Here is a 24,658-nt window from a genome sequence, read left to right as displayed (position 1 = left end):
CGATAGCATTCAAAAGCACGTTCACTTGGACTGTACAGAAGGTTCGGTGCTGCTAAAAACATATCTTATGAAGCTGTGTGAATAGAAAAATTCAGGGTGCGAAGCGAATTCGAATGTTAAAGTATAGGTCTTAATTGGATCGAATGTTTGCCGAATATTTGTTTAGTATTTTTTTGAGTACTTCGAAGAGAAACTACTGAAAAAAAGGTTGGAGAGGCTCCTTAAGTACTGCTTTCTTGAGATAAGAACATAAAAGTGTGTTTTGTGGCTAGGTCGGTGAAGTGCTGGAGGGATTGTACTTATTTACATAATTTGGTGCAACCAATGTGGTGCTGCCAATATTTTACACATGGAAGGCTCCCCTTTTCAACTACTGTGGAGGCCCAATTAATATGGCAAAACAAGGGCCCTTCGAATTCAGAGTTGCTAATCTATTCTGTAGACGTCAATGTACGTATAAAAACATCTGAAATTTTGATTGCTGAAAATCTTCGGCTGATTTTGTTACACTTTCTTGTCTGAAACATTATTAGTTATAACCACCGCCTCTGCCGGGTCGGTCCGAGCCAGCGCTTTCACAAGTCAATTTGTTTACGGCTGTGACTGAGACCTAAAGGTAGCTTTGCCGCAATACTAGGGTGTATTGCACTGAAGCATGTTGAGAATAGGGGCCATTGTAACGGCGCAGTGCACCACCATGTTGGAACCATTGTTTCCTTGAATCAGTATTTATGTGACCGTAGCAGAGTGTGAAAAGCGGCTTCATCGCAATAACAAAGTGGGATAGGTTGAAGCATATTGTGACGGATTCCGGTGGTCTCTCCGTGGACTCAGAAAGTGGAACGAACATTCCACTTTTTTTTTTAATCTTACGTGAAAAAAAAAATTAAAATAGCCTCATTGAAAAATTTGCCATTGCCAGATTATAATAATGAAGGTTGATGTTAAGTTCCAATTTATTCACTCGGCAACAACAGCCTTTAGTCTCTCTTTCACTGGCTTTCCTGCCTGTGCCATATATATATCCATGCTGCAATGGCGTCTCTATAATCTCTTGGTTGGGCTAGGGAAACTCACCCTGGCCTCACCACCTCATCTCTTATGACAATGTCCTCATAGTGGTTACAGGTACAAACAGGTGGTTTGATGCTGGATGACTTCTTCCTATCTATCTACTTCATGCACTGGTATCATGAAGCCATTGCTGGCTCCCTTGGCAACTAGCGAAAAGAAAGGCGGTTGCACCCTTTCTCACACCACTATAGGATCTCATGTATTTTCGAGGACGTTTGCATTTCCGTTGCACAGAAACAACGTGGCGCCATATTCTCAAATACCTTCTCTGTGCTGTTTTTTTTTTAATTTTTTTATTTTTGCCATGGGAGCAAGCATCGTGCAAATGCCACTGCAACTTGTGGTATCAGTCAGATACTTTGCCTTGTCATGTCTACTTCCTTATGCATCACAACAGTTCAACTGAGTTTAGACGCTGGCCATAGGTAGAAGGATGTTCCTTGATTTCATTCAACTGTGACCACATCAGCGGCATAGCTTCTGCCACCCCTGCTGTGTACATTTGTCCGTTTCTCGTGAGGATAAATGAGGCAAGATAGTTTCCGACTAGGTGTCCTTCTCTTATGTTCATGAGTGAATTTCCATGAGCAATCTGTGTTTCTCAGCAACTTCATGACATGAGTGGAGAAACTGAAGCTGCATCAACATAGCCACTGAAATGATAGCAGCTTACAAGACATTGCTATAATATTGTCATGCGGGCTGTAATGTGAATGAAGACACCAGCTCGTATGTCCAAGATGAAATTGTTTATTAGGCGGAAGATGTGCCCGGTATACGGAAAGTCCAATTGCAGCAATATACACTGGCACTGGCAGCTGAGAACAGAGTGTTGGCCGTCCATCAACTGACAAGCAGTCATGTGCGTTGGCATTTATACATGTGCCATCGGATGTTACAGTATTATTGCTAGCAGCCATGTATATTCCAAAACAATCTGTAATGTTTGAGTTGTGCATGTAATCACATCGGAAGGTTCCAAGATTATCTCGGTGGTTCTTAGTCAATCGGCGTGGTTTGCGCAAAACAGCACTCACACGTTTCATGGGGCGATAACAAAACTTGACAAAGGACTGTGGCATTGCCCCCTTCTGCGCATTAGCACACTGTTTGTGCAGACTGTGCTTGACTGTGCGCATGCACGGCAATAAAACCGACCCTGCCATTTTCAAACAAATAAAGTAAGAGAGTAAACGTAAGAAATCGCATAGCTGTCTAGTGGAGCAGAATCGGCAGGGAAATATAAAACTAGAGGAAGAGTAATTAACCAAGATGAAAGTGAATGCAAATACGGGAATCAGAGTGATATTTGTGCAAGCAATGCTTTTATCAGCCCTTAGCATTCGGTTTTCATCACCATTGGTGGTGCCACCAGTACAGCTCAAAGCTGCAACGTATGCTGCTGTTATGGGTACTGTGCTATTGCTGAAATGGTTGGTGTTGAAACTGTTTGCTTGCAAAACGTAAAGCCAGTCAGCAAGATCAGCTTGATCAATGCCTCCTCTATTTTATCAATGCCAGCCAAATGCGCCTGATCCAGCTGTTCACCATCCTTTTCTCTACACCTTTCCTGCTCTCGCCCATCGCCTAGCCTTCACTTGTGCTTTGCTGTCATAGGGTAGGGAGCCCCCTCGTGCAGTACCTCACGACGGAAATCATACCAAGTAATTTTCATTTAGTTGGTGTACAGATGCGTGAGGCGGTATCTTGCATTCCTCGTGTTCACTATGTTGGCAGTCACGATAGCTCTGTAAAAGATAGGTTGTTTTGAGATAGCGTGTCGCCTTTTGTGGCGCTATGCGGACAACCAATGGGGAAGCGCCACTGCAACGCTTCTAGATGCGATGTGCCGTGATGCGGTGGTGGCATTGCTTCAAGCCACAAAAAAAGAGCACAAAGGAACGAATTTGACAGACGTATGATATTGTTACGTTTAGAAATGTGTTTATTCCGCTCTGGCGTACCGGTAGACTTGAAGGTGTCATGCACCGGAGGCCTATCTCGCTAGCCGAACGTCCTCTTCTCTCATCGGCCTATTACAGAGAGAAGCGCGTCTATCACATCTCCGGGGGAAAGCGCTCAGAAGCACGTGTGGCACCAGCAGCGCGACCCGTCATGCAGCATCGCATCACTACCATTCCCTGAACTAAGGCGGACCGACGGCTCCTGTTGATAAGCGCACGTTTGCACTAGCATTGAAATAAAGAGGCGTTGATTTGATCTTTTTTGAGGTGCATCTATTTGAGTGATGTATGTTCGAAAGATTTGAAAAGTCCGGACACACTGTTAGTACATTGATCTTTCAAGCTAGAAGTGTTCAAACTTTCAGCTTTTATGGTCGAGCTTCAAGGTAATATATAACAGGTGATGCGATTTGGTGGTTGTTGGTCCTTCATTATCACTATTACTGCTCTATTCGCTCAACATCCAGCATGAGTAATAGAACACTGGTAGAAGTTTCATGTTCAAACTACCAGTTGGAATATGCATAGGTGGCCAACGGACTATAAGCAGCCTATCCAGCATGTCACATGCACAGTGCAGCATGCTATGAGCTTAGCTGTGATGCGAATTTGAGGTCACACATAACAGTGTTGTTTTGAAGAATGTCAGCATGCTAGCGTTTCAGTTCTGAAGTATCTGAATACAGACCGTCATGTTTCTTTTTTTTTTTTTTTTCATTCATGCACATGTTCATGAACAGCAAGCGGCAGAAGAGGCATGCCCCAGCTTTGCGTGTCTGGCAAGCAGAAGTTCCTCATGCCCAGGAGGAGGTGAGTGTTGGTCTTGTGCTCTCAATCTCTTACGGGAAAAGGTAAGTAATGGGACAAAGACTTGGTGGGCTGTGAAGAAGAGAAGCCGGTTTATATAGAGCTCAGGCCACTGGATTACAGTAGCATTGGTCTCCATTTTACCACATTTCTTTCATGATTTTCTTTCTTTACTCACAAGTAAGTAACCATTAATAGCTTTATTGCTTTTATTTCAGTTTATAGAATCACAGTAGCATACCAGCAAGCTGGTGAAGACGATTATAAGTAAATGAGGAGTGTAAGTCAAAGGATTGATTGGCAGGTTAAGTGTAAGAATGTATGTACAGTAGTAAAAGAACCTATGTTTAGTGTAATAAAGCACCAAGGCCAAGTGGTATATTAAAATAGTCAATACAGAAAGATGGATTGTATGCGTTGGTGACAAACTGTTGTGAAACATATGTCTACACAAGGAAAAAAATATATCAAATACTAGCTTGTTGTGCTCATTCAGTTGCTGCAAATGGCAGCTGTGCACTTCATAAGAAAAAAAAAATCTTGTCTTGGCTAGTTTATATAGTACATAGTAGCATTTCGATAATTTCATCTTTAAAGGAAGAAGATTACATCATGCTTTTACATAGCATAATTTTGTCAATTTCTGCTTTTGCTTTGATAATGGCTGAAAGTCTCAAAATGTTAATGTTTCATATTGTCATTGTTATACAGTTATACAACTCCTTTTCATTGCCTGTCCATATCAAATTTCACTTACTGTTGATTGCAACCATTATCTTGGGGGAACTGGGGACATTTTGTAGAGGAGTTCATTTTGTCTGCGCTGCTTGGTTAACATGCTGCTTTATCTATCGTCTTCGTTTGGTTCACAAGTCTTGGGATTTAAAAGCGTAACAAGTAACCACATTAAAACCTCATTCCCATTTCATGGGACCAGACAGAAAATGTCTGAACTAACCAAATGTCAGAATTATTGAATGGATTGAGAAAAAAAATGCGTGCTGCATGTGCACATTTATGTGCCAAAGGAATTTGCCAGCTATGCTTTTATTTTACGTTCGAAAGCTGTTATTCTCATTGTGACCGGAAAGCATTTGCACTTGCCCAAAACACACACTTTTGTCCTAGAAGATAGCCTTTTCATTGCCCTCTATCATAATGCAATATACCAGTTTTGCTGGCCCTAACTCAAGGAGACATTACACACAACTGGACTGTTGAAATCATGATTAGTACTACAACTTTGCTACTCTTGTTGACCTGTGTTTGCCTTGCAGGGGCTAGACTGCCTCTGGGCGCAAGTGTCAAAGCTGCGCTCTGAGAAATGGGTAGAGCGGCAGCTGGTGCGTCCCTACCTGGCATTTGACGGTGTCCTGTGTGAGGCTCTGCAACACAATCTGCCGAGCCTGCCCCCACCGCCACACCAACCACATTACGTCTACCCCTTCCCCATGGTGGTGTTTCGGCTCTTCGACTACACTGACTGTCCCGAGGTGGGTTGTGTGCAAAAGCTTCAAATTGGTGCATGCCTTCAGAGGCATAGCCACAAATTTTTCGAGAAAGGATTCGTGCAACCATGTCCATGTGTGTTTTTGTGTGTATGTGTGTGTGCTTGTATATGTATAAAAAAAAAAAAAACTGAAAACATTCAAGGGGGTGGGGTAAAGATGTGAATTGCACTCTGAGCAAGTGTTTTCAAAGCCTGCCCATTATAAAGTGCTCAGACATAATTAATCATCATCAGCAGCAAAAGGATGAACTAAGCATGCAGCTACATTGGTTTGCAAATTGCCTTACAGACACGTAATGGGCCTTTTGTGGACTCACAAAATGAAGAACTATGGTGTAACGGACACTGCGCAACTGTACTCACTGTAGGCACTCTAGGATACCTTAAAACAGCCAATGTTACGTGCAGAGACGTTCCTTTCTTGTGGCATAGTTGAGTAACGCACCGTGAACCAAAGCCATGTTAGGAATAGAAAGGGTAAGGCAAACGGTGCCCGATTAGCATTTTATTTTTAGAGGTGAAGCTCAATCATCCTCCAAGTATATATTAGGGTTCCTTTCTTGTGGCATAATTGAGTAACGCACCGTGAACCAAAGCCAGGTTAGCAATAGAAAAGGTAATGCAAACGGAACCTGATTAGCATTTTACTTTTAGAGGTGAAGCTCAACCATCCTCCAAGTATATATTAGGGTTGCTGTGTCCCAGAAAAAGAGACACAGCATTTTGTTGTTTGTCATTTTGTTGTTATTGTTGTTGCCTTGCTTCATGTTTGCAGAGGTAGTATTCTGCTGTGGAATGAATGCTTCTTTAGGGAGAAAATAGGCCTATCATAATAGTGAAGGCAGCAGCATAACCTTGCTCATACTCAAGGAGTTTAAGTTAGCAGTCAGGCAATGCCACTTTTGTAGCTCTAAATTTGTCTCCACGTAGCCCCTTGCTTTTGTCTTTGTAATAATGCCAAGCCAGGGTCGTTAAATGTTTCTTCTGGTCATTAAACCCCCACAAAGTGTTCTGGGAGAGCTTTATATACCGTATTTACTCTCATAATCCTCACACTTTTTTTGGCGGAAAACCTATGCAAAGTTGGGGGGTGCGAGAATTACGCGGGGAAAACTTTCCACAAAAACGTACAGAGCGAGAAAGAAAACGAAGTGACCGCAAATCGAGATTCTCACACCAGCAACTAACAGCAAGCTTTGAGAAGTACTAATTGAAACTTACTTCAACAATAAAAGTGCAGGTTCAACACAAGGCAAGACTTATTTGAGACACAAAAAGTGCAAGCGAATAGTCGAGAATTAGAATACCATACGCAAAGCTTGTGGGCGTTGTGGGCGTAGCGGTAGCGTTCGTCGCTCAACAGGAGCCCTCAAAAGGTAAACGTAGGACGTCAGTATTGGGCTGATGGCTATTTAATAGAATCGTCCGCAGTTTCCATCTGAAGAAATAATGTTTATCATCAATCCCAGGTTAAGGCACACAGCAGGCCCAACGCGTCTTGGTGGCTTTCAGCTGCTGTCACCAGTAGCGAACACAAAACTCGTAGACTCCAAAGGTCTACGAGACTGCATGATCTATTACTTTCAGTTTGAAATCAGCCGTGTAGCTTCAGTATCGCCTCATAACGTGACAAGATTACCGACACAACATACAAAACACGCCGCAACGCGCACTTGTCACTTTGGCTTTGCTTGGATTGGATTAAATCTCTGTGCAATAATAGTACACTTGATGCTTAAGAGATGGCGCACGCTATCATCATCAGTGGCTGGGACGAACAGACGACATTATTGCGGCAGTTTTCGGGGGTGCGACAATTACTCGAGGAAAAAAAAAAAGAAATTGTATTTTTGTTGGGCGATGTGGGGGATGCGAGAATTATGCGAGTACGAGGATTACGCGATTTAATACTGTAGCACCCGGAAATGCCGCGTTGCACCGTCTGCATCGCTAGAAGAGCAGCAAGCAGCATGAAATATGTGTAACAAGCGTTGAAAGTTGGGCGAGTTGGTAAGGATTCATCTTATAGCAAACTTTATGCGCTGCATACGAGACACAAAGAAAGAATGAAACGAGACAGATGAGTGCAATCTGTCTTGTTTCGTTTATTTACTAATTGGAATGCCAACCTTGAGCTGATAGTACATGCGACATTACTTGCGAATGGATAAGAGAAGAGCGAGTCGTGCAGGTACAAAGTGATCACTGTTATAAAATTTCAACGAACAATTGTGAGAACTTGTAAACTACAAATAAAGTCTAGATTTTCACAGCTACTGCTGCAATTATTGCCACGACAACATCATGTGCAGTCTTGCTTTCCCTTTATGCAAAATGCCTAGGCTAGCTTCATGATGCTCCAAAATGAAGAGGTAGCCAGAAGAGCACGCTTTGTGTGGTGCAAGTGCGCTATAGGGCCCACCATAATTTCTTGTGCAATTGACCCTAATCTGTGGGTGGGCTAGGCTTGTTTAGGGTGTGCTACGTAATTTAAGCATGTCTTTAAGAATCTACGAGAACTCCAAAAACGTAAGTATGAACTCAAGCACAAACGCAATTGTCACTTGACCAGCAATCTAAGTCCAACCACTGCTAACAAATAATGACTTGAGCTGGTAACTCGCATTATATGTTGCTTATTCAACCCTCACCACTGCGATGTTCAGTTACCAAACACACAGAAAAAGAAAACCGGGTGAAGTGTTTTTTCATAGGAAACACCCGCACGAATGTGCTGGTGCCCTTCCAAGCTCGGCAGATCAGTCCTCTTCTACCCATGGTAACACCTCTGATGGTCACTTTTGTCCCCATATGGAACCTTAGCAGGAGTTTCTGACCAGAAGAAGAGTCTGAAAAAATCCCAGCAATACTTAACTAAGATAATATGTAGACAGCTCTGTGGACCACCAGTTATGGTATGCACCACTGGCACTTGACTGTCATCGTGGAACTGCACAGGACCGTGTTAATCTCACAGAACCAATAACTGCATCTGCAAGAAACGCAAGTGACATGCAGTAAGCCTGGCTGTGAAAATCTAAAGAATCCAAGTGTTATCCACTATTATGCTCTGCTAAGTTTATTCCTCAAAAGAGCATTCTACATTTCACTGCCACAGGGAGAGTTTTGCTGCATGTGTGCAAACACACGTGCCAAAATGTAAGAAATTTATTAGCAAACACTGGTTTGTGCTGAGCAGACTGCAGACATTCAATTGAAACTCTACTATGTTACGGTGCCTGCTTGTTGGGTGTTTTGAACAAATTCTTGTCCGTAATTTTCCAGTAGTTACCAAGTGGGCTCGTGAGTTACATAAGTGTCTTGCCCATTGCTGGTAAAAATGCATCCCTTCTGATTCTGAACTTATCTCCTGGTGAGAAGGTTCACCTAGTGTATGGTTTGGAGCTTAACATTGTAACCTCTAGCCTGTTGTGTACTCTTAGGGTCCCGTGCTGCCGGGCTCCCATTCAATTGAGCGTTTCCTGGGAGAAGAGCAGCTGCTTCACATCCTGGAACGCAACTACGCAGATCGTAAAGTCTGGTGAGCCAAACTTCTCCTTATACCTGTCCAGCTGCACTGTGGGTGCCTAGAAACGATGTGTTTTTCGTGCCAGATTAAAAAATCTGTTGATGGGCTAGCTGGCTTATAATCTTATTAAATGTTAGATAGCCTGGGGTCAACGCAGGACGAAAACTTGTCCTGCGCATCAGAGATCTTTCACTGCCCTGTGTTGAATCCGTGATATGTTTGTGCTAGTTGTTTAGCAGCACTTCACAACAGAACTTCTAGAAAGCTATGGAATGAAAAAATGGCTGCATCCCATTGGTGGCCTCGGCTCATGCATTGAAATGTTGATATTAGTGACATTAATTTGAAATCATATTTAGATATTAAAAATATTTTTCATTGCTCTCAATGAGTGATTAGTATTTGCACTCACATTTTCTTTTCTTGTGAAGATCAGTTTGAAATTTTCACATGAGCCCGAGACCCAAACTGCATGCAAAGAGCCAACGAGAAGCTGCTGTTATAAAAATTGTCATTGCTGTTGTCACTATTTTAAGGTAATACTTAAATGAAGCTCATATGATTTTACATGGCTACTGTTGGCCACAGATGGGAAACGTATAATTGTTGGACAATAGCTTGGGCTACTTTTAAATTACGCTCAAACCTTGGTATAGCGAAGTTATATATTACACAAAAATAAGTTTGTTATATCCAAAAATTCGTTATGAAGGTTTATTTCTAACACTATATCTGTTGAGAATACTTTTAATTCATTTTGTTATAACAGGGTATTTCATTAAAACTGGGTTCGTTATATCGAGGTTTTAGTGTATTCTATTGCATAGCATTCTTCTGTCTGTGCACTCTTTCAGTGCTAATTGTGGGAGCTTATTGCTGTTTTTTCTCTCTCTCTCCAAGTGCTGCACAGCTACTGAGCTACCAAGGCAAGCTTAAGGTGCCTCTGGAGTACATGATCATTGAGGTGAGCAAGTCACATGCCCAGGAAGTTTCAATTTTTCTTCCAGATCATAAGGTCACGGCAAGTGAGCTTTGAGGTTACCTAGTCATTTACAAACTTAAATTTTAAAATAAAATCTAAGTCGCACGATTTTGGTATCTGAGATTGCCAGGGATGTCGGCATATCAAATGTTGCTGTTATTTATAATGCCGGCAACATCATTATCTGTTTTGTTATTTTCTCAGCTCTAATGTGATGGCTTCCAAGGTTCATGTTTCACAGCTTCACCGTGGAATGTTGAGCATCAAGTTGAATCATTTTTTTCCCCTTTTCTTCTCTTCAACTCTTAGTAACACTGGCTGCTGGAGGCAAAAGGGCAAGTGAATACAATGGCTATGCCAATGACGCTTACGTCTCAATTTTATGGCGACAAAGGACTTAAGGTTGCACGACGGGCTTGATGGTTATTCATGTTGTTCGAGGTACAGTGCATCCAGGACGGGACAGAGAAGATGAAACAGAACGCCGTGTATGTGTTCTGTGTCTTCTTCTCTGTCCCGTCCCGGATGCGCTATACCTCGAACAAAAGGACTTAAGTTTCTTTTATCTCCTATAATGTTGAACAGCGTTCCAAAATTGTACCTGCAAGGCGCTTTCTATAGCGAATGCAATGACTAATTTTGTATAACTCGAATTTGCAACAGAGCTTGTTGAAAGGGCCTTTCAAAGGAACACTGACATCAAATTTCAAGATCGAGATGTGCCCATCATTCAATCACTTGGTATGCATAGGTCTTCTTGGCTAAATTTGAATGGCATTTGTCACATCAAAGTTATCTTATTTCAACGTCAAGCAGCGTAGAAAAGCTAAGCAGAAAAAACGAAAAATCGGCTGCCCTGCGACATCGGCACTAGTGCTACGTGTTCGGTGTGATACATTCCACAAATACCATCCTGAGTGACAATGCCCTAGTAGCGATGACGTGTACGATCCGAGTGTTCTTATCGTGGTGCCGACTGGCGCAGAAACGCACTCGCTAGTCACGTCTGACCTGTGTTGCATTGGTTTGAATAATATCGTGAAATTATCGATATAAAAACCACCTTTAAATGAACGCCAAAAGAAAAGAGCATGATTAAACGTGTGCTTATCGGTCAGCAAGTCGGGGAATCGTTGTGAGTTGCAGGTGAGTTGCAGTCGTCTAGTTCGAAGCACGGAAAAAGCGCAGTGAGGCTGTCTTTTTATATCCCGTATGTGTTACACATCAACACGGCCACAAGCTATCAAGAATGGAACAGCGTATAGTCGGATATCATCGCTATTGAGTAACACGCAAGTATCGTTGAATTTTAGTTCATCTGTAGACTTTGCATCCACGTAAAAGTGGTAATACCGCGTTAACTGTGAGAGGCAGGATAAGTGGGGCCATCTGGAGGTGCAAAAAAGAACCTGGCAAGCAGGAAACGTATTCTATTTCTCCGCTGATGCTAATTCGCGATAACTATATTGCATTGACCCCTCTGTGTATACCTGAATGATTTGCATGCCAAAACACACCAATATAGCTAACTGAGACACACGAGCGAACATGGATGAAGCGTGCATCCTCGGGCACCTCTGCAATGCTGCTTGGAACGGTGTTCATTTCGGAATCAATGTTCTGCAAAAGGTTGATCGAAGCAAAAATTATTCACTACGTCGCGAATCGCGGGGATTCCAAGCTCCAGACTATCGTATAGAACCCCAGTCAACACTTCGTACGGCGATGACAGCAATGCAGGTGACAAGTCATGACTGACTGAATGTGTCTGTCTAGCAGACGAAATGTTTGCAGAGAAGCTGAGCCTGACGTCACTCTTTTCTGTGGAGGTGTGGCGTTATCTGGAGGTGACCGTGAGGTAGTGCCACTGCTGATACTTCCAGTGCTAGAAATGGCGGGATTGCCAGCTGTTTTGTATAGTGCTAGATACCAGTGATATAAATCAATAAAAGTGATAGTTATTCATCCCTCAGTTGCGTTTTAGGTCGCGAATCACTGCTACGAGGTCTATAGCTAATCGCTGACGCAAAAATCTTGGCATGAGTAAATTTTATGTCAGTGCTCTTTTAAAAGGCGGTCATTTAGGAATAGTGTCGCATTTCTTCACATTTTGCAGGTGATCTTTGGTGAGTTACTGCGGCTACCCACCTCTAAGCACTTGGAGATTTGCTACGGTTCACTTCTGTTGGAGCTGTGCAAGCTTCAGCCAAGCAGCTTGCCCCAAGTTGTATCCTCTTTACAGGCCATCTTGTATTAAACTCGTTTACCTCTTAAGTTGGCTTAGCTCAGCCCATTGTGAAGAGGGCAGCTAACAGGCATTCGGTGGTGTTGCAGTGGTCAGTGTTAAAATGAGAGGTCAGATTTTGTTCGTGGATATTGATGTCATCAAAGAAGAGAGAGAGAGAACTTGATAAATACTAGCCAATAGACCAGTCTTGTGGTCTGTTATTCTGTCTGATCAAGGAAAACACGAAAAAAAATTTTCTGCATGTTTGAACCTGGCCTTTAAGAGTAGAATGTAGTAGCATAATCAGCCCCCCGTGCGTATTGTATTCTTAATTACTAGCGTGACTTTGGTTCTCTGTGCATGCCTCAATCGTGCTGAAAGGAAATGAATTACTGTGCACGTAACACAAGCCGTTTCAAACTACCTTAGACTGCAAGTAGAGCTGCTAGGTGCCCGCTACACTGCAATTTTCGCTTTTGCTAATCAGCGAAGGGGCTATCATGCATTAGTAAGGCAACACGAACCTACACAGCTGTTCACATTGTTGATGCTGGTGCAGCTAATGATGATTACATGTGTGGGCACTTTGTAATGGGTTGGCTTTAAAGGGACACTAAAGTCAAATGACAATTTTCTTCAGAGTGAAAGCTCAATGTATGACAACATATAAAACAACAATATTATCAACAGAAGTGCCCTACTTACCGAGAAATTAAGGTAAATGCACAAGAATACATGCACCGCAGTAGGTTACTCTCAAAATGATACCAATGACGTCAGACGAACCACCTACAATTAATCACCAGTAATCGATCTAGCTTCACTAAATAAAGAACTTACTGTGCATCAAGAGACACTATGAAATGCTGCCTTGTTCGTTTCTGTTTGATTCATAGAAAAAAGAACCGCTGGACGTTACTATGGCGAATGGCGCAAAATCGGTTTTCGCGTGGTTGCACTGGACATGTTGTGCCATCTAGCGTGGCGCAGTTGAACCAAAACACGTCTGCCATCTCTGAGCTAATGGCAAGAAATTGATCGATGGCCGTTGTGGCTGCTGTGGCACCAGCTGTTTTTGTTCTGTCTACTGGTGTTGGCGACCGCGCAGTAAAGCCGGGCAATGTTGTGCACCGGCAACAGTGACGTGAGTTAGTCCACTTTTTCAGGTGGGTAATTTGAAGTGTGCTAACCCGATGCGGGCCACTAAAACATGATTTTATTTCAAGATAAGCTCTTGCTTGGCACAAAAGTAACACTACGATGTTTCTGGACCGCTATTTCAACAATTAACGTCGACTTGATAGTTTCCTTTGGTGTACCTTTAGGAACACTCACTTGTTGCGCAATTCACATGTTTTGACGCCGGGTAAGATTCTAAGCTTCTGCCAGGAAATATCACATATGCTAAAGCGACACTACATGACATTCATAGTGTGTTCTTCCTAAGGCTGTTTCAAGCAATAGCTTGCCTCTGTAGTAGAACACCTGCCATGCACACACCTGCCATGCACACAGCCTGGGTTCGATTCTCACTCGAATCGAAGATATTTTTCTTTTTACCTTTCTCTATGTTTCGGTCACAGATGCCGATTTTTCGGTCACAAGCAACGTCGCCAACATAGATACCGGACTTTCTGTGAAGCAAGTTTTTAACTCTGTCACATTAAAATGGATTAAGATAATTCTGGAAGGAAATCTCCAGAGCCTGTGAGCTTCTAGGAAAACAGTGATGGAGATGTTGCTGTGTCTGTGTCCTTGCAATGCTGAGAGGTAATTAGCCCTTGACAGACGTAACTTTCAGCTTGCCCAAGCTGTCGAGCTTCTGTACGAGCAATTGGACACCATGAACACCGACTGTTTAGACAGGTGAGCTCCCTTTTGTCCATTCGCGTTGCTGTGCTCACCTTTCCAAGTTGGTCATGCATTATTGTGTCACTTACAACTGGAAAAACACACCTTGTGTACTGGAATTGAGGCTGGCCTCAACTTTAAGCTGACCTCTCTAAATTCAAATGTCAAAAAACTTAAAGAAAAACTAGTTTTAAGAAATGCAAGCAGTGCAAGACAATGAGTGATCACCGAAAGCGGTGACTGCATATAGGCACCACTCTGTCTCTACACTCTTGGTGCTGCCGTTTGGCCGATTGGAAGATTCGAAACACCAATATTCTCACTCGAATCGTCCAAGTGTGGTTGCTCAGAATGTACTCGGTGTGGTCATAACTTTTGAGCCAAGTTTGTGTTACAAAGTGAGAAGCACACGTTATTGCTGCGGCAGTGGAGAGCAATGAAATTTTTAAATCTGAGCTCATCTGGGAGTTTCATGATGCATGTGGTCATCAAGAGGTACCCGCCTAGATTTGAATGAAAATACATTACTAAGTATGTGTACCTATAGCATTGCTTGATGGATTGACTTCCAGGTTCTGCAGCTGGTTTGCCTATCACCTGAGCAATTTCCAGTTTCGGTGGACATGGGACGACTGGGCCGAAGCCGTCTCCCTGGATCCTCTCCATCCGAAAGCTGTTTTCTTGCAGCAAGCATTACATCGATGTCTCAGGCAAGAGCTAGTTTTAATTTACTACAGCACAACATGTGTACTACATGCACCCCTTATATATAGGGTTCCACTATGTTTCTCTTGTTTTTTTTTTGCTATATTTTAAAGCTTAAAGAGAAGCAGCTTAAAGATGCTGCTACTTGTACTTTTCATGCAGCCCAAGTGGTTTTATTGGAAAGCATTGCATGTAAAACAACTCAAACTGTTGAGCTGTTGAACAAGGTTGGTGATGGCAGGCTTACTAGCCTTTGTAATGGAACTACTACAGTGTGTCATGAAATCATATGGGCACTGTCCACACATAAGAAGGCAGTATTAAGTCTACCGTATAAGCCGCTTGAACTATGGGTCGTCAATGTCTTCAGCTTGCCCATCATTAGTAGTACCGCACAATAACCAAAACAACCTTTTTAAAATGCTGCAAATGTCTGCAATGGGTCGAAAAAAGCAGCTGTGCTGAAACAAGGCATGTGACTGCGGGTGTGTGCATCCGTCCTAATTTCTGAATTTTGAAACGTTAACATCCGAGAACCCATCTATAGCATTTTAAACAGCCCTCCGCTATAATTTGTGAAAACACCTTGTTTGTTTCTCAACAGGTTGTCCTATCACCAGCGAGTGGTGGAACTTGTTCCGGCCTCATTTGCCCCCTTCTTGCCTGCAAAACCGGTCCCTGACTACCGTTTCGAGAAGGAAGGAGCAGGTGGATTGACTTACTTGATTTTCACAATGTGCTTGAACTGATCATGGAGTAGTGTGAGCCTGTCATAAGTCGATCTGTCTAGCACGGTAGGAAATCGAGCACTACAGATGTACTTTGGCAGCAATGCGATTTTGTCTTCACAAAAATATTGGTCACTTTCTTCTTTTTCTAGGGCTCAAGTTTAAAGTATATTGACGAGCAACTACCGTATATACTCGATTGTTTGTCGCCTCAAATGTCAGTTGACTTTCTTGTATTGCAGTGCAAAAAAAAAAAACATGCGAGAAAATTTTGTTTTAAAGTTCATTAACATGGTCACTGGACTGACACATTCTCACTCATCAAACAAGTTGACATAAGCTCGATGTGGTTGGTTTATTATGGGAACAGAAGGTCCAAAAAGAACAAACATTTATTAGCCGGATGACTAAGTTGATGTCACGGCTAGAATGTCCAAGCTTGTCGGTCTGACAGTGCTTGTCGAAGAAACTCATTGAAGAAACTTCATCTTCCATATCAGACTCTAAGCTCACTGCCTACTACATTATTAATGTGCAGCTAAATCCAGGTACCCTGGCGTATTGCGTTCTGCTGTCCCTGGAAAGCGGCTATGGTGGCTGTGAATGGAGCCTGTGACCTTGTGCTCAGTAATACAATTCTATGACCTTCTGGCAAGTGCAGCCTCCGTATTGTGCAAGAACTTTTTTGCAGTGTGCTTTGCAAGATCCTGGTATTTTGTGCTAGTGGTGCTACCAGTGCCACTTCTTATTGGTGCAGACGGCCTGCCTGGTGCACCTGTTGCAGCTCGGCTGAGCAGCTGCATCCGCAGCAAGTGCACACCCGAGGAAGCCCTCGAGGTTCTGGCCGAGTTACCCAACCCGCTGCAGGAGGACGAAGGCAGTAAGTTTGCTGCCCCTTTCTTTCTTGCACTATCTCTGTCCAAGGTTATTGGCATTTGAGGGACCCTAACACTCAACATTAAGTCTTCATTTTTTCTAGAAGATGATACCGTGATGGCTATTTTTTTTTTTCTAGATATTCATTGGTTCAAACTAAGTTTTTCTTATCTTATTAATGCGTTATATGATTTACTAGCCTTACCCACATGCTGTCGCAAGCCTGTATGTATGCAAGGAATGGGACAAGGAATTCAAGTGGTTCCATTAGCTGTCCTTTCATTCAGAGTTTGTTCCTGGTACTATTAGTCAATGCCGTGTGATTTAGCATTTCGGAAGTGCTACCGCTTAGTCTGACTCATTATGTTACTTTTTAAATTACCAAGGTTCTGCATTGTTTCACATTGCTCTTGGGCTCTGGTACTCATTACTGTGTAATCAGCATGCTAAAATCAGCTCACATCTTGCATATCACCATTTCAGTGGAGCCTGCATACAACCCCCTAAAGATACAAATATTTGTGGAGACCTTGTTATACATCGCAAGCAAATCCTTCTCGCACTCGTTTGCAGGCATTGCCAAGTGAGTAGCATCATGTTCTGTTTTGCTCATCCTTTTTTTGGGGGGGGGGGGGGGGGCTGTGTGTAAACTGAATTATGAAACCAGGGCATTTTATCGCTGACCTGGAAAAAAAACTTATCGTACATTTATGGTCCTTGTTTTTGCTTCCTTTAACCATCTGTGTGTTAACACATACAGTGCCATTTTCGTTTCAGAACTGTGACTACATGCTTAAACAGCTGTGTGTGCTGGCAGACTTCTTTGCATTCTGCAGTAAGCTGTTAGTAGCCACAGATGGCATAAATAGTGTATATTTGGCTGTAATCCTTGGCTATTATTTGCTGTCTTATGATCATATTCACGAACTCTTCGACTCGACACTTCACCTAAACTCGGTGGAGTTGAGAAAACTGCTCCATCTTAACTCGAGCACTGAGTGGGATTCAGAGATGCTTTCCCTACAAGATGCCCTCTCTCGATGCCGTCCTCCACTACAATACACTTATGGATGTATGAGGACGAGATCGTGGCCAAATATTATGCCTAGAAGCAACCTAAAAGAGTAAAAACAGTTACTTTTATTTTTATTTGTTCACTTTAAGCCATAATTGCAAATAACTTTGAATCCATGAGGTAGTGAAGGAAATGTTCCTCCTGCTTTTTTTTTCCCAGCACATCTGCAAATGCTATGTCTAGGCAACTTCACCAGCCTTTAAGTATACCTACATACATGTACGCCAGCAAACACGGGTCTGAAATTCATGATGATTTGTTATTACTTGGATATATTGTTAAAAACAGTACATTTTATGACTTGGTACTTTGCATGATAACTGAAGTGTAAATCACATACTGGCTGATGTCAACGCAGTGTCAATCAGCTGCTTCAAAAAAGAAGGTATGGAGCAAATCTGTCTTGACTGTAGTTGCTCAAATTAAATTCTTCTATGTTCGATAGATGTTTTACTACTTCAAACAAACAAGACAAAAGCTTGGTCGGGCTAAGCAGTTTCATACTGATGAAAACCGGAAAAGTACAAGTCTCTGTGTATGTAATACTCTTCAGCTTAAATGCACGAACTGTTTGTAAGCTGTTGCTGACAAGTGTAGTACCTGTCAGGTGTCTTATAGACGCCAGTTCCCAGGACATTATTGGTAATGATACAGCTGTCCGAGTTTGCTGCATGCGGTCCACATATCATTCTCATTGCCAAGCTTTCAATACCATATCACCTGGCACTTCTGTGCTTGTGTGGAGGTACTGTTTCGGAGTTGGGGACACGCAAAGTGCTGTTACTTCATTACACGCTGTAGTGCTCCAGAGGACTGAGATAGTGCCTCAAGCTGTGCCTCGGCAAAGAGGTGTTTTTCGTTTTTCTTCTGAGCTTAAAAACATTACAAGCATTCAAAATTATTTGATGCTACATTCATAATGTTTTTATGTAAATTGTTTCAAGGAAGCACTTGAAATAGTGTCCGTGCTGTCTCGAGATTCATGAGAAGCACAGTGAGGATTCTTTCTACTCAACTAGTAGTAGTTGAAGGCAATTTGCATTTATTTTCTTTTTTTATATATTTCTTTGGTGCTATTACTGTAAAGCCTGTTTTTGTGGCCTTGTGTCTGACAAGGACCGATGTAGCAGTTATATTGTGTGCCTGTAAAAGTTTATTTTCAGTGAAACTGTCTATTCTATGGACATTTCTATGCATATCTATGGGTTACCTCTTTTCCTTTACTGTAGGGCTTATTTTTAGGAAATCCTACATCTCACACGAAAGATGATCAAGCATGTTGAAAATTGGAGCTGGAACTGGTTGCACAGCAGACGCTTAGTATTAGTAATTTGTCATAAATTGGGGAAATGGTCTCTATAGCATTGTTTTGTCTGTTGTCAGGGCAGACGTGAATGTGGTGAGATTGGGATTAGTTGAGCATATATAGCAGTTGTAGTTTAGAAAAAATTTCTTTCTCTCTTGCAGATTTCATTATGTGTTCAAGACATTGGCATCTACAGAGGAGGCTCAAATATGTGTTTTGCGTAGTACATATGACCTCTGGCACAACCACCAGCAGGTTTGCTACCAACTTTGTTACATTTTAAATGAAAAACTCATTTGCAAATATCGAGATGTAAAAATCATATTAGTACTGCAGTGACTATGGGAATGATGCGTGGTTTTTCAACTTGCTTCATTAGAATTTTCTCTGAGTTATCACAAGGTGTAATGATTTGCTGACATCTTCTCAGCATGTTCTTTGTCTTGCAGCCTCGGCTATACAGCAATGCTTTGTGCGCCACCAATCGTGCTCTGTTTTAGATAGCTATTGCAAACATTTCTTATAAGGTACTGCTTTAAAAGGCAGCTTGCAGATTATTTTTGTGCAGTAATACCTTGGTGACTAGAACCTCATGGAATAGTGCTAAATGTTCAGGCCACTCAAAATTTGTGTTATCAAAACAGAGGCATATTTATGAAAAAGATAGTTAACTTGTTACCAAAGAATTATTAAGTGTGTACTTTCAAACTTTCATAAAATTGGAACATAAACATTTTCAAGTAACTTATTTATCTAAGTTGTACTTAAAGGCGCAAATATATTATGCATCCCTTCAAGATGCTCAGTAGTTATGCAAACTTTTGCTGAAGATATCTCATGTCATGCCAAGCAAATCCTTGAAATGCCATTTGACCTTTGAGAAATAAAAGGTGGCAAGCATTAAGATTATTGCTGTGTGTTTCGTCTTTGTTACCAGATGATGATTGGCCTTGTAGACAAGTACTTGAAGACGCAAATTGTTGAATGTTCTGCCGTGGCTAATTGGGTCTTCTCCAAAGATCTCGCACCCGACTTCATGAGGTAAGTTTTTGCTGCACTTTTGTGTCACCTCATTAGACATCATGTCTTGTTGGTTAATTAAAAATCTGACCGACATGACAGTGCGCACACACCTTGTCTTTATAATAGCATTTGTAGAAATGCCATTGCACCTACTTGCAGTGCCGTTTTTATGTGATGGTTTCTGTAAGTCATGGCTTCTCACGAATGTGTAGATTCTTCTGCTGTTGTACAGTTTTATGTGGTATGGTCCCTAAGGTTCTTTTGGCTAAACATATACAATTTCAATCAATCTATTTTCTGCTGACACCAGAACGAAAGAAGGTTGGTGAACTGTGCGAAAGCATCTGCAGAAATTTACTTTTGCCATTGACCACTGCTTTCCTGCCAGCTGCATTCTCTTGTACAGTTGCATTGGACAGAGAACTCAGCTCTCTGTAAGGTTACGTGGAAACTTTGTGACTAGTGAATTTTCGAAGAACTGATTGCTCTTTCTTGTAGCCAGTGAAAGCAATGAAGGGCTCTTTTGTAAGACCTATTTCTATCCTTGAAATTTTTCATGTAGCCATCATCTTACATCATATTATATCAGGGCATCAATAAATATTCTCTGTAGCCACCACCAAAAAGCATCCTTTTGTTTCTTTTGTAGGGCTGCATTCGGAAGCTCAATTTCGGTTTTGCATCTTTAGTACACTTTTAATGGTCTAATATTCTCATCTCTATGTCATATTTTTCTGTTTTAATATGTCTGTCCGGTGTTTGGTAAGACATGAGTGTTTGAGTGAAGCTTCAGAATGCACAGTGCAATAGTAGTACAAACTGTGTCTTTCAGACATTTCACTTATTCATTTGTGATGTATTAGGCAGTGTGAGGATGACATTCAAATACACATTTCTGGTGTTCGCCTTTAAAGAGATGACATGATAATCACTTCAACAAAACCTGGCTCCAGTATGCCAGACAGGAAGAACTGAAGTGGAGCAATGTTCATAAATGAGAGGCTAACTTTTTCACTTTGCACTCAATCAGCAGCAGTTCGAGCAGTTTCAAAAATATATGTTGTCTATGGCAGGGTTTTCCATACCACTGATTATGAGCCTACACCCAACTGAGCAAAAGGGCTTTAGAAATCACAGCTTTTACCAACACTACGTAGCTTTGTGAATACACATGACTGAAATTAGGCTGACATTTGAAACAAGTTATGCTGTTTTCGTTTCGTCTCAACATTTGTTATCAATACAAGTGCTCTGGTCTGGAATACGTTTTTGTGCTGTAAATATCTGGTGGCATATAGAAGGTTTCTTTTCATGTTCGCTTTGAGGTCTAGCTTTTCACACTGCTATTGGATGTCTCAGAATACCTTATACCTCTTTTGCTTTCCTCTAGGCCTTATGTTTGGGAGATCCTACATCTCACTATACGAAAAATGATCAAGCACGTCAGAAAGTTGGAGCTGGAACTGGAGGAAGCAAAAAACAAGCTCAGCAAGGTAGTAGTGCTTTCTTCATTGAGCATTTACATTTGTGCGACGAGCAGAAATTTTCGTACCCCTCGATTTCACTTTCACAATGTGTATTCTCATTGCCAGCCTTGCGCATAATCTCTGTCGGAATCTTGGTACCCCGCCACGAAATGTGCCAGTTTCATCGATCACTCTGGATATGCAGCATACAGTGTAGACCACTTATAATGTAACAGCTTATTGTGCAGAATCGCTTACAATGCAGTCTTTTTCTACTCCCGTTTACACTCCCATAGAACCCCATGTATACGCATACCGTTTATTATGCAGTCCCCCAAGATGTGATATAATCCCCCAAGACCGACCAAGTCTCCCAAGACCGGATATAATGCGGTTGCCAGAAATTGTTTGTGACAAATGCGATAGCGAGTGCGCTTCTGAAAGGAGGCATGCTGGGTGCGCCGCTGGGGAGGGAACGAGGAGGTCGTTACGGAGGAGGAAAAGACACGGAGTGAACGAATGAAGGGCGGAGGGGAAAAAAATTTTAAAAAGACAGCGGGACACTGCACGGGCTCGACGAGTAAGGGAGGAGGACGGTTGCCTCGGTGACCGATAGGCCTTTGCACCGGCGCGGCGAAAGCATACTACATCGCTAGCGTGGCTTTGGCCGCGCACCGCTCAATGTGGCACATACGATTGCATCCTTATCAACTGCATGCGCTTAACAGCTTCCTGTCAGGAAAGACGTCCTCATTATCGAGCTTGCAACAAATATCGCGTTTGCTTCCTTGTCGGTAAATTGAAAATCTTATATAGTTTTATGACATGAGCTTTCACTTTTGCTGCCAATGCGCTGTCGCACGTAAGCTTGGCGAGTTGTCGTCATTGCTGATGTGCCGGCCACGAACGCAAACTTAGTATCATGCACGCTGTTCTTCGTTCACTGCGATCTTTTCGATGCCAAATCTTCATGTTTGGGCAAACTTTCCGCGACAACATACCAAACAACAAGCTAGGCCTAATCGGCGTTGTTTGCGCTTCAATCAATAGCGGTCGCGTGAATCTAAGTTACGGTTTGGTACCGAATCAACGAAACTCTTTGTGGTGGCCGCACTTGACGGGAAGAAATACATATCGTTAATGAAAACGAGGGTGGCACCTGTAGCGCTCAAGTTGTGGTTCGCGATTCGATTGCGATGTTTTAAATCGAGTGTAGGCTCATGAAATCGAATGATTGGTGTCTTTTAACACGTCAAATTCTTGACGTGTGTCGACATAGTTTCTATGTAATGCGCATAATCAAGGTGGTCACAAGTCGGCGAATTTCCGCGATGGTGCTTTCATTTGTTAGACACCTCCACTCCTCCCCCCCCCCCCCCCTTCGCGTTCATTTCTTTGGCAACGTGAGTCTTTGGACGTTAAATTCTTTTAACATTCAAAAATTTAAATGTTAGCAAGCACACATCGTACGTTTCGATTTTCGGGCACCGATGCTGCATTTTCAACACGTTTTGCACAAGTGCGGCCCTTGAAAAATGTTGGTTTAGGTACAGTGCGCTACCGCTTATAGGGCGGATATTCGCGACTCTTGCGACTTACGTTATAAGCGGTCTATACTATATTAGTATGGAATGGAATGAAAATACTTCATACTGTATATACTGTTTGTTATAGTGTATTCCCATAATATATTAGTCATATTAATAAGACATCACCTGATGTAATCTTTTGATACCTGTTATTAATTGCAGCATACTGGAAATGTTTGTTCTTGTGTGGCACTCCACGCTTTCATCACTGCTGATGCATGCATGCAAGTGATGCAGTGCAGTCACTGATTAGGGCGAAAGTTCTGCACCGCTATCACTAATTCACCTAGACTAAATAGTCCTGATGCTATACTGAGGTTGTGGGAGTGATGCCACAGATGTGGCACATTTATTACGTGAAAGTAGGCTTGTGAAAGTGGTGAATTTTAGGTTCGATGCAAATGTTGATTTTGATTGAATAATTTTGAATAGCATATATAACGTACTATGAAGAAAAGTGGGCATATTTGTCATGACTGAACTAAACTGCTCAAGATTTTTCAAAACTTGAAGCTAGGCCTGTGCAAATGCCATTTTTTGGTTTAAAAGAAGTGGAAACAACTTCAAATAGTAGCAGAATTTTATTTTCTGTAGAATGCTAGTAATAACATGTAAAATATGTGACATTTTAAAATTTACTGCACACCCGAACCACATTCTAACAAACTTACATATTACACAGAAATAAGTTTGTTATATCCAAGAGTTTGTTTTAAAGGTTTATTTTTAACACTATTTTTTCATTTATTTCATTATAACCAATATTTCCTTATATACGGTTTTATTATAGAGAGGTTTGAGTGTACTTAAAACTTATAAGCCGGTATAACAAGCTTTTAAAGTTAAAAATGATGAATCGATGTGAGGTTATTGTACAGCACACTAGACTCTCAGTAAACGTAAATCTGTTAACTGCAAGATTGGTTTCAGGCTTGTGTTCTGCCCATCCTCTTCACCTGTCAGTAAAAGGAACTGCTATTAAGTGGGACATATTTTCCCATTCTCTTCAGGCTCCGTTTATTGAGAGTCTACTGCATGTTCGTTTAACCTTGAAGTGGGACTTCGCGGCATTGTGGACTTCTCTTGGATAGGTGTTTTCACAGCTCATTTTTACTGCAGTGAAACCATCTTTATAGGGTGGCGCATGCAGATTAGTATAGAATACAGATTTATATGAGGGCTTTCACAGCTTAGCACTCTTTCACTACAGTGAAACGCAATAAACTAGCTGACTGGGCTACCTTGCCCCGCCACGGTGGTCTAGTGGCTAAGGTACTCGGCTGCTGACCCGCAGGGCGCGGGTTCGAATCCTGGCGGCGGCGGCTGCATTTCCGATGGAGGCGTAAATGTTGTAGGCCCGTGTTCTTAGATTTTGGTGCACGTTAAAGAACCCCAGGTGGTCAAAATTTCCGGAGCCCTCCACTACGGCGTCTCTCATAATCATATGGTGGTTTTAGGATGTTAAACCCCACATATCAATCAATTAGCTGACTGGGCTAGGCGGCTGTGCATAATTAAAGTTATCAGCGGGAAAATAACGCGGTAGCCACGGACAGAAAACAGGCATGACTTAACCCATCTGTTTCCTGTCTGCGGCCGTGCGTTACTTTTGAGCTGTTAAACGTTCACTGTGCAGGGAAACTACCTCTACAGGGATTACATGCGGATTACCATACACATCTATTCGCTCATTTCGAGTACTTTGAGATTTTCTTTAATTTAAATGTGAATTGAAGCAAATTCGAATACTGCAATATTCATTCGAATATTCAAATGCTTTTAATATTTGCACAAGCCTGCGTGAAATCCACTGGAGATTGGGGCCTCTTAACCACGAAATAGCGGAGGGATGCGTTTGCGCAACAAGTGGCTGCAGGGTTTTAGTGGTGCACGGCGGTCGAAACGTGGTTGCATACTGCTAGTACAAATGCATACAAATAATATCT

At 42.1% G+C, this 24,658-nt stretch overlaps 1 protein-coding gene across 1 annotated transcript in view; it reads left to right on the top strand.

Moving 5' to 3' along the window:
- Cbp80 (Nuclear cap-binding protein subunit 1) overlaps positions 1–24,658 on the top strand; it is a 54,888-nt gene that overhangs the window by 12,011 nt on the left and 18,219 nt on the right. The window contains exons 9-21 of the mRNA XM_037412265.2: positions 3,779–3,848; positions 5,123–5,338; positions 8,799–8,896; positions 9,785–9,848; positions 11,983–12,093; positions 13,895–13,959; positions 14,517–14,654; positions 15,254–15,357; positions 16,135–16,257; positions 16,737–16,836; positions 18,796–18,889; positions 19,572–19,675; positions 21,048–21,150. Coding sequence (XP_037268162.2) covers positions 3,779–3,848; positions 5,123–5,338; positions 8,799–8,896; positions 9,785–9,848; positions 11,983–12,093; positions 13,895–13,959; positions 14,517–14,654; positions 15,254–15,357; positions 16,135–16,257; positions 16,737–16,836; positions 18,796–18,889; positions 19,572–19,675; positions 21,048–21,150 — 1,390 coding nt within the window. The remainder of the gene's footprint in view (positions 1–3,778; positions 3,849–5,122; positions 5,339–8,798; positions 8,897–9,784; positions 9,849–11,982; positions 12,094–13,894; positions 13,960–14,516; positions 14,655–15,253; positions 15,358–16,134; positions 16,258–16,736; positions 16,837–18,795; positions 18,890–19,571; positions 19,676–21,047; positions 21,151–24,658) is intronic.

The sequence above is a fragment of the Rhipicephalus microplus genome, chromosome 1 (genome assembly GCF_043290135.1).
Source record: "Rhipicephalus microplus isolate Deutch F79 chromosome 1, USDA_Rmic, whole genome shotgun sequence".
Taxonomy (NCBI): Eukaryota; Metazoa; Arthropoda; class Arachnida; order Ixodida; family Ixodidae; genus Rhipicephalus; species Rhipicephalus microplus.
Note: the sequence above shows the minus strand (reverse complement) of the source record. Positions and strands in the feature narration are given on the sequence as shown.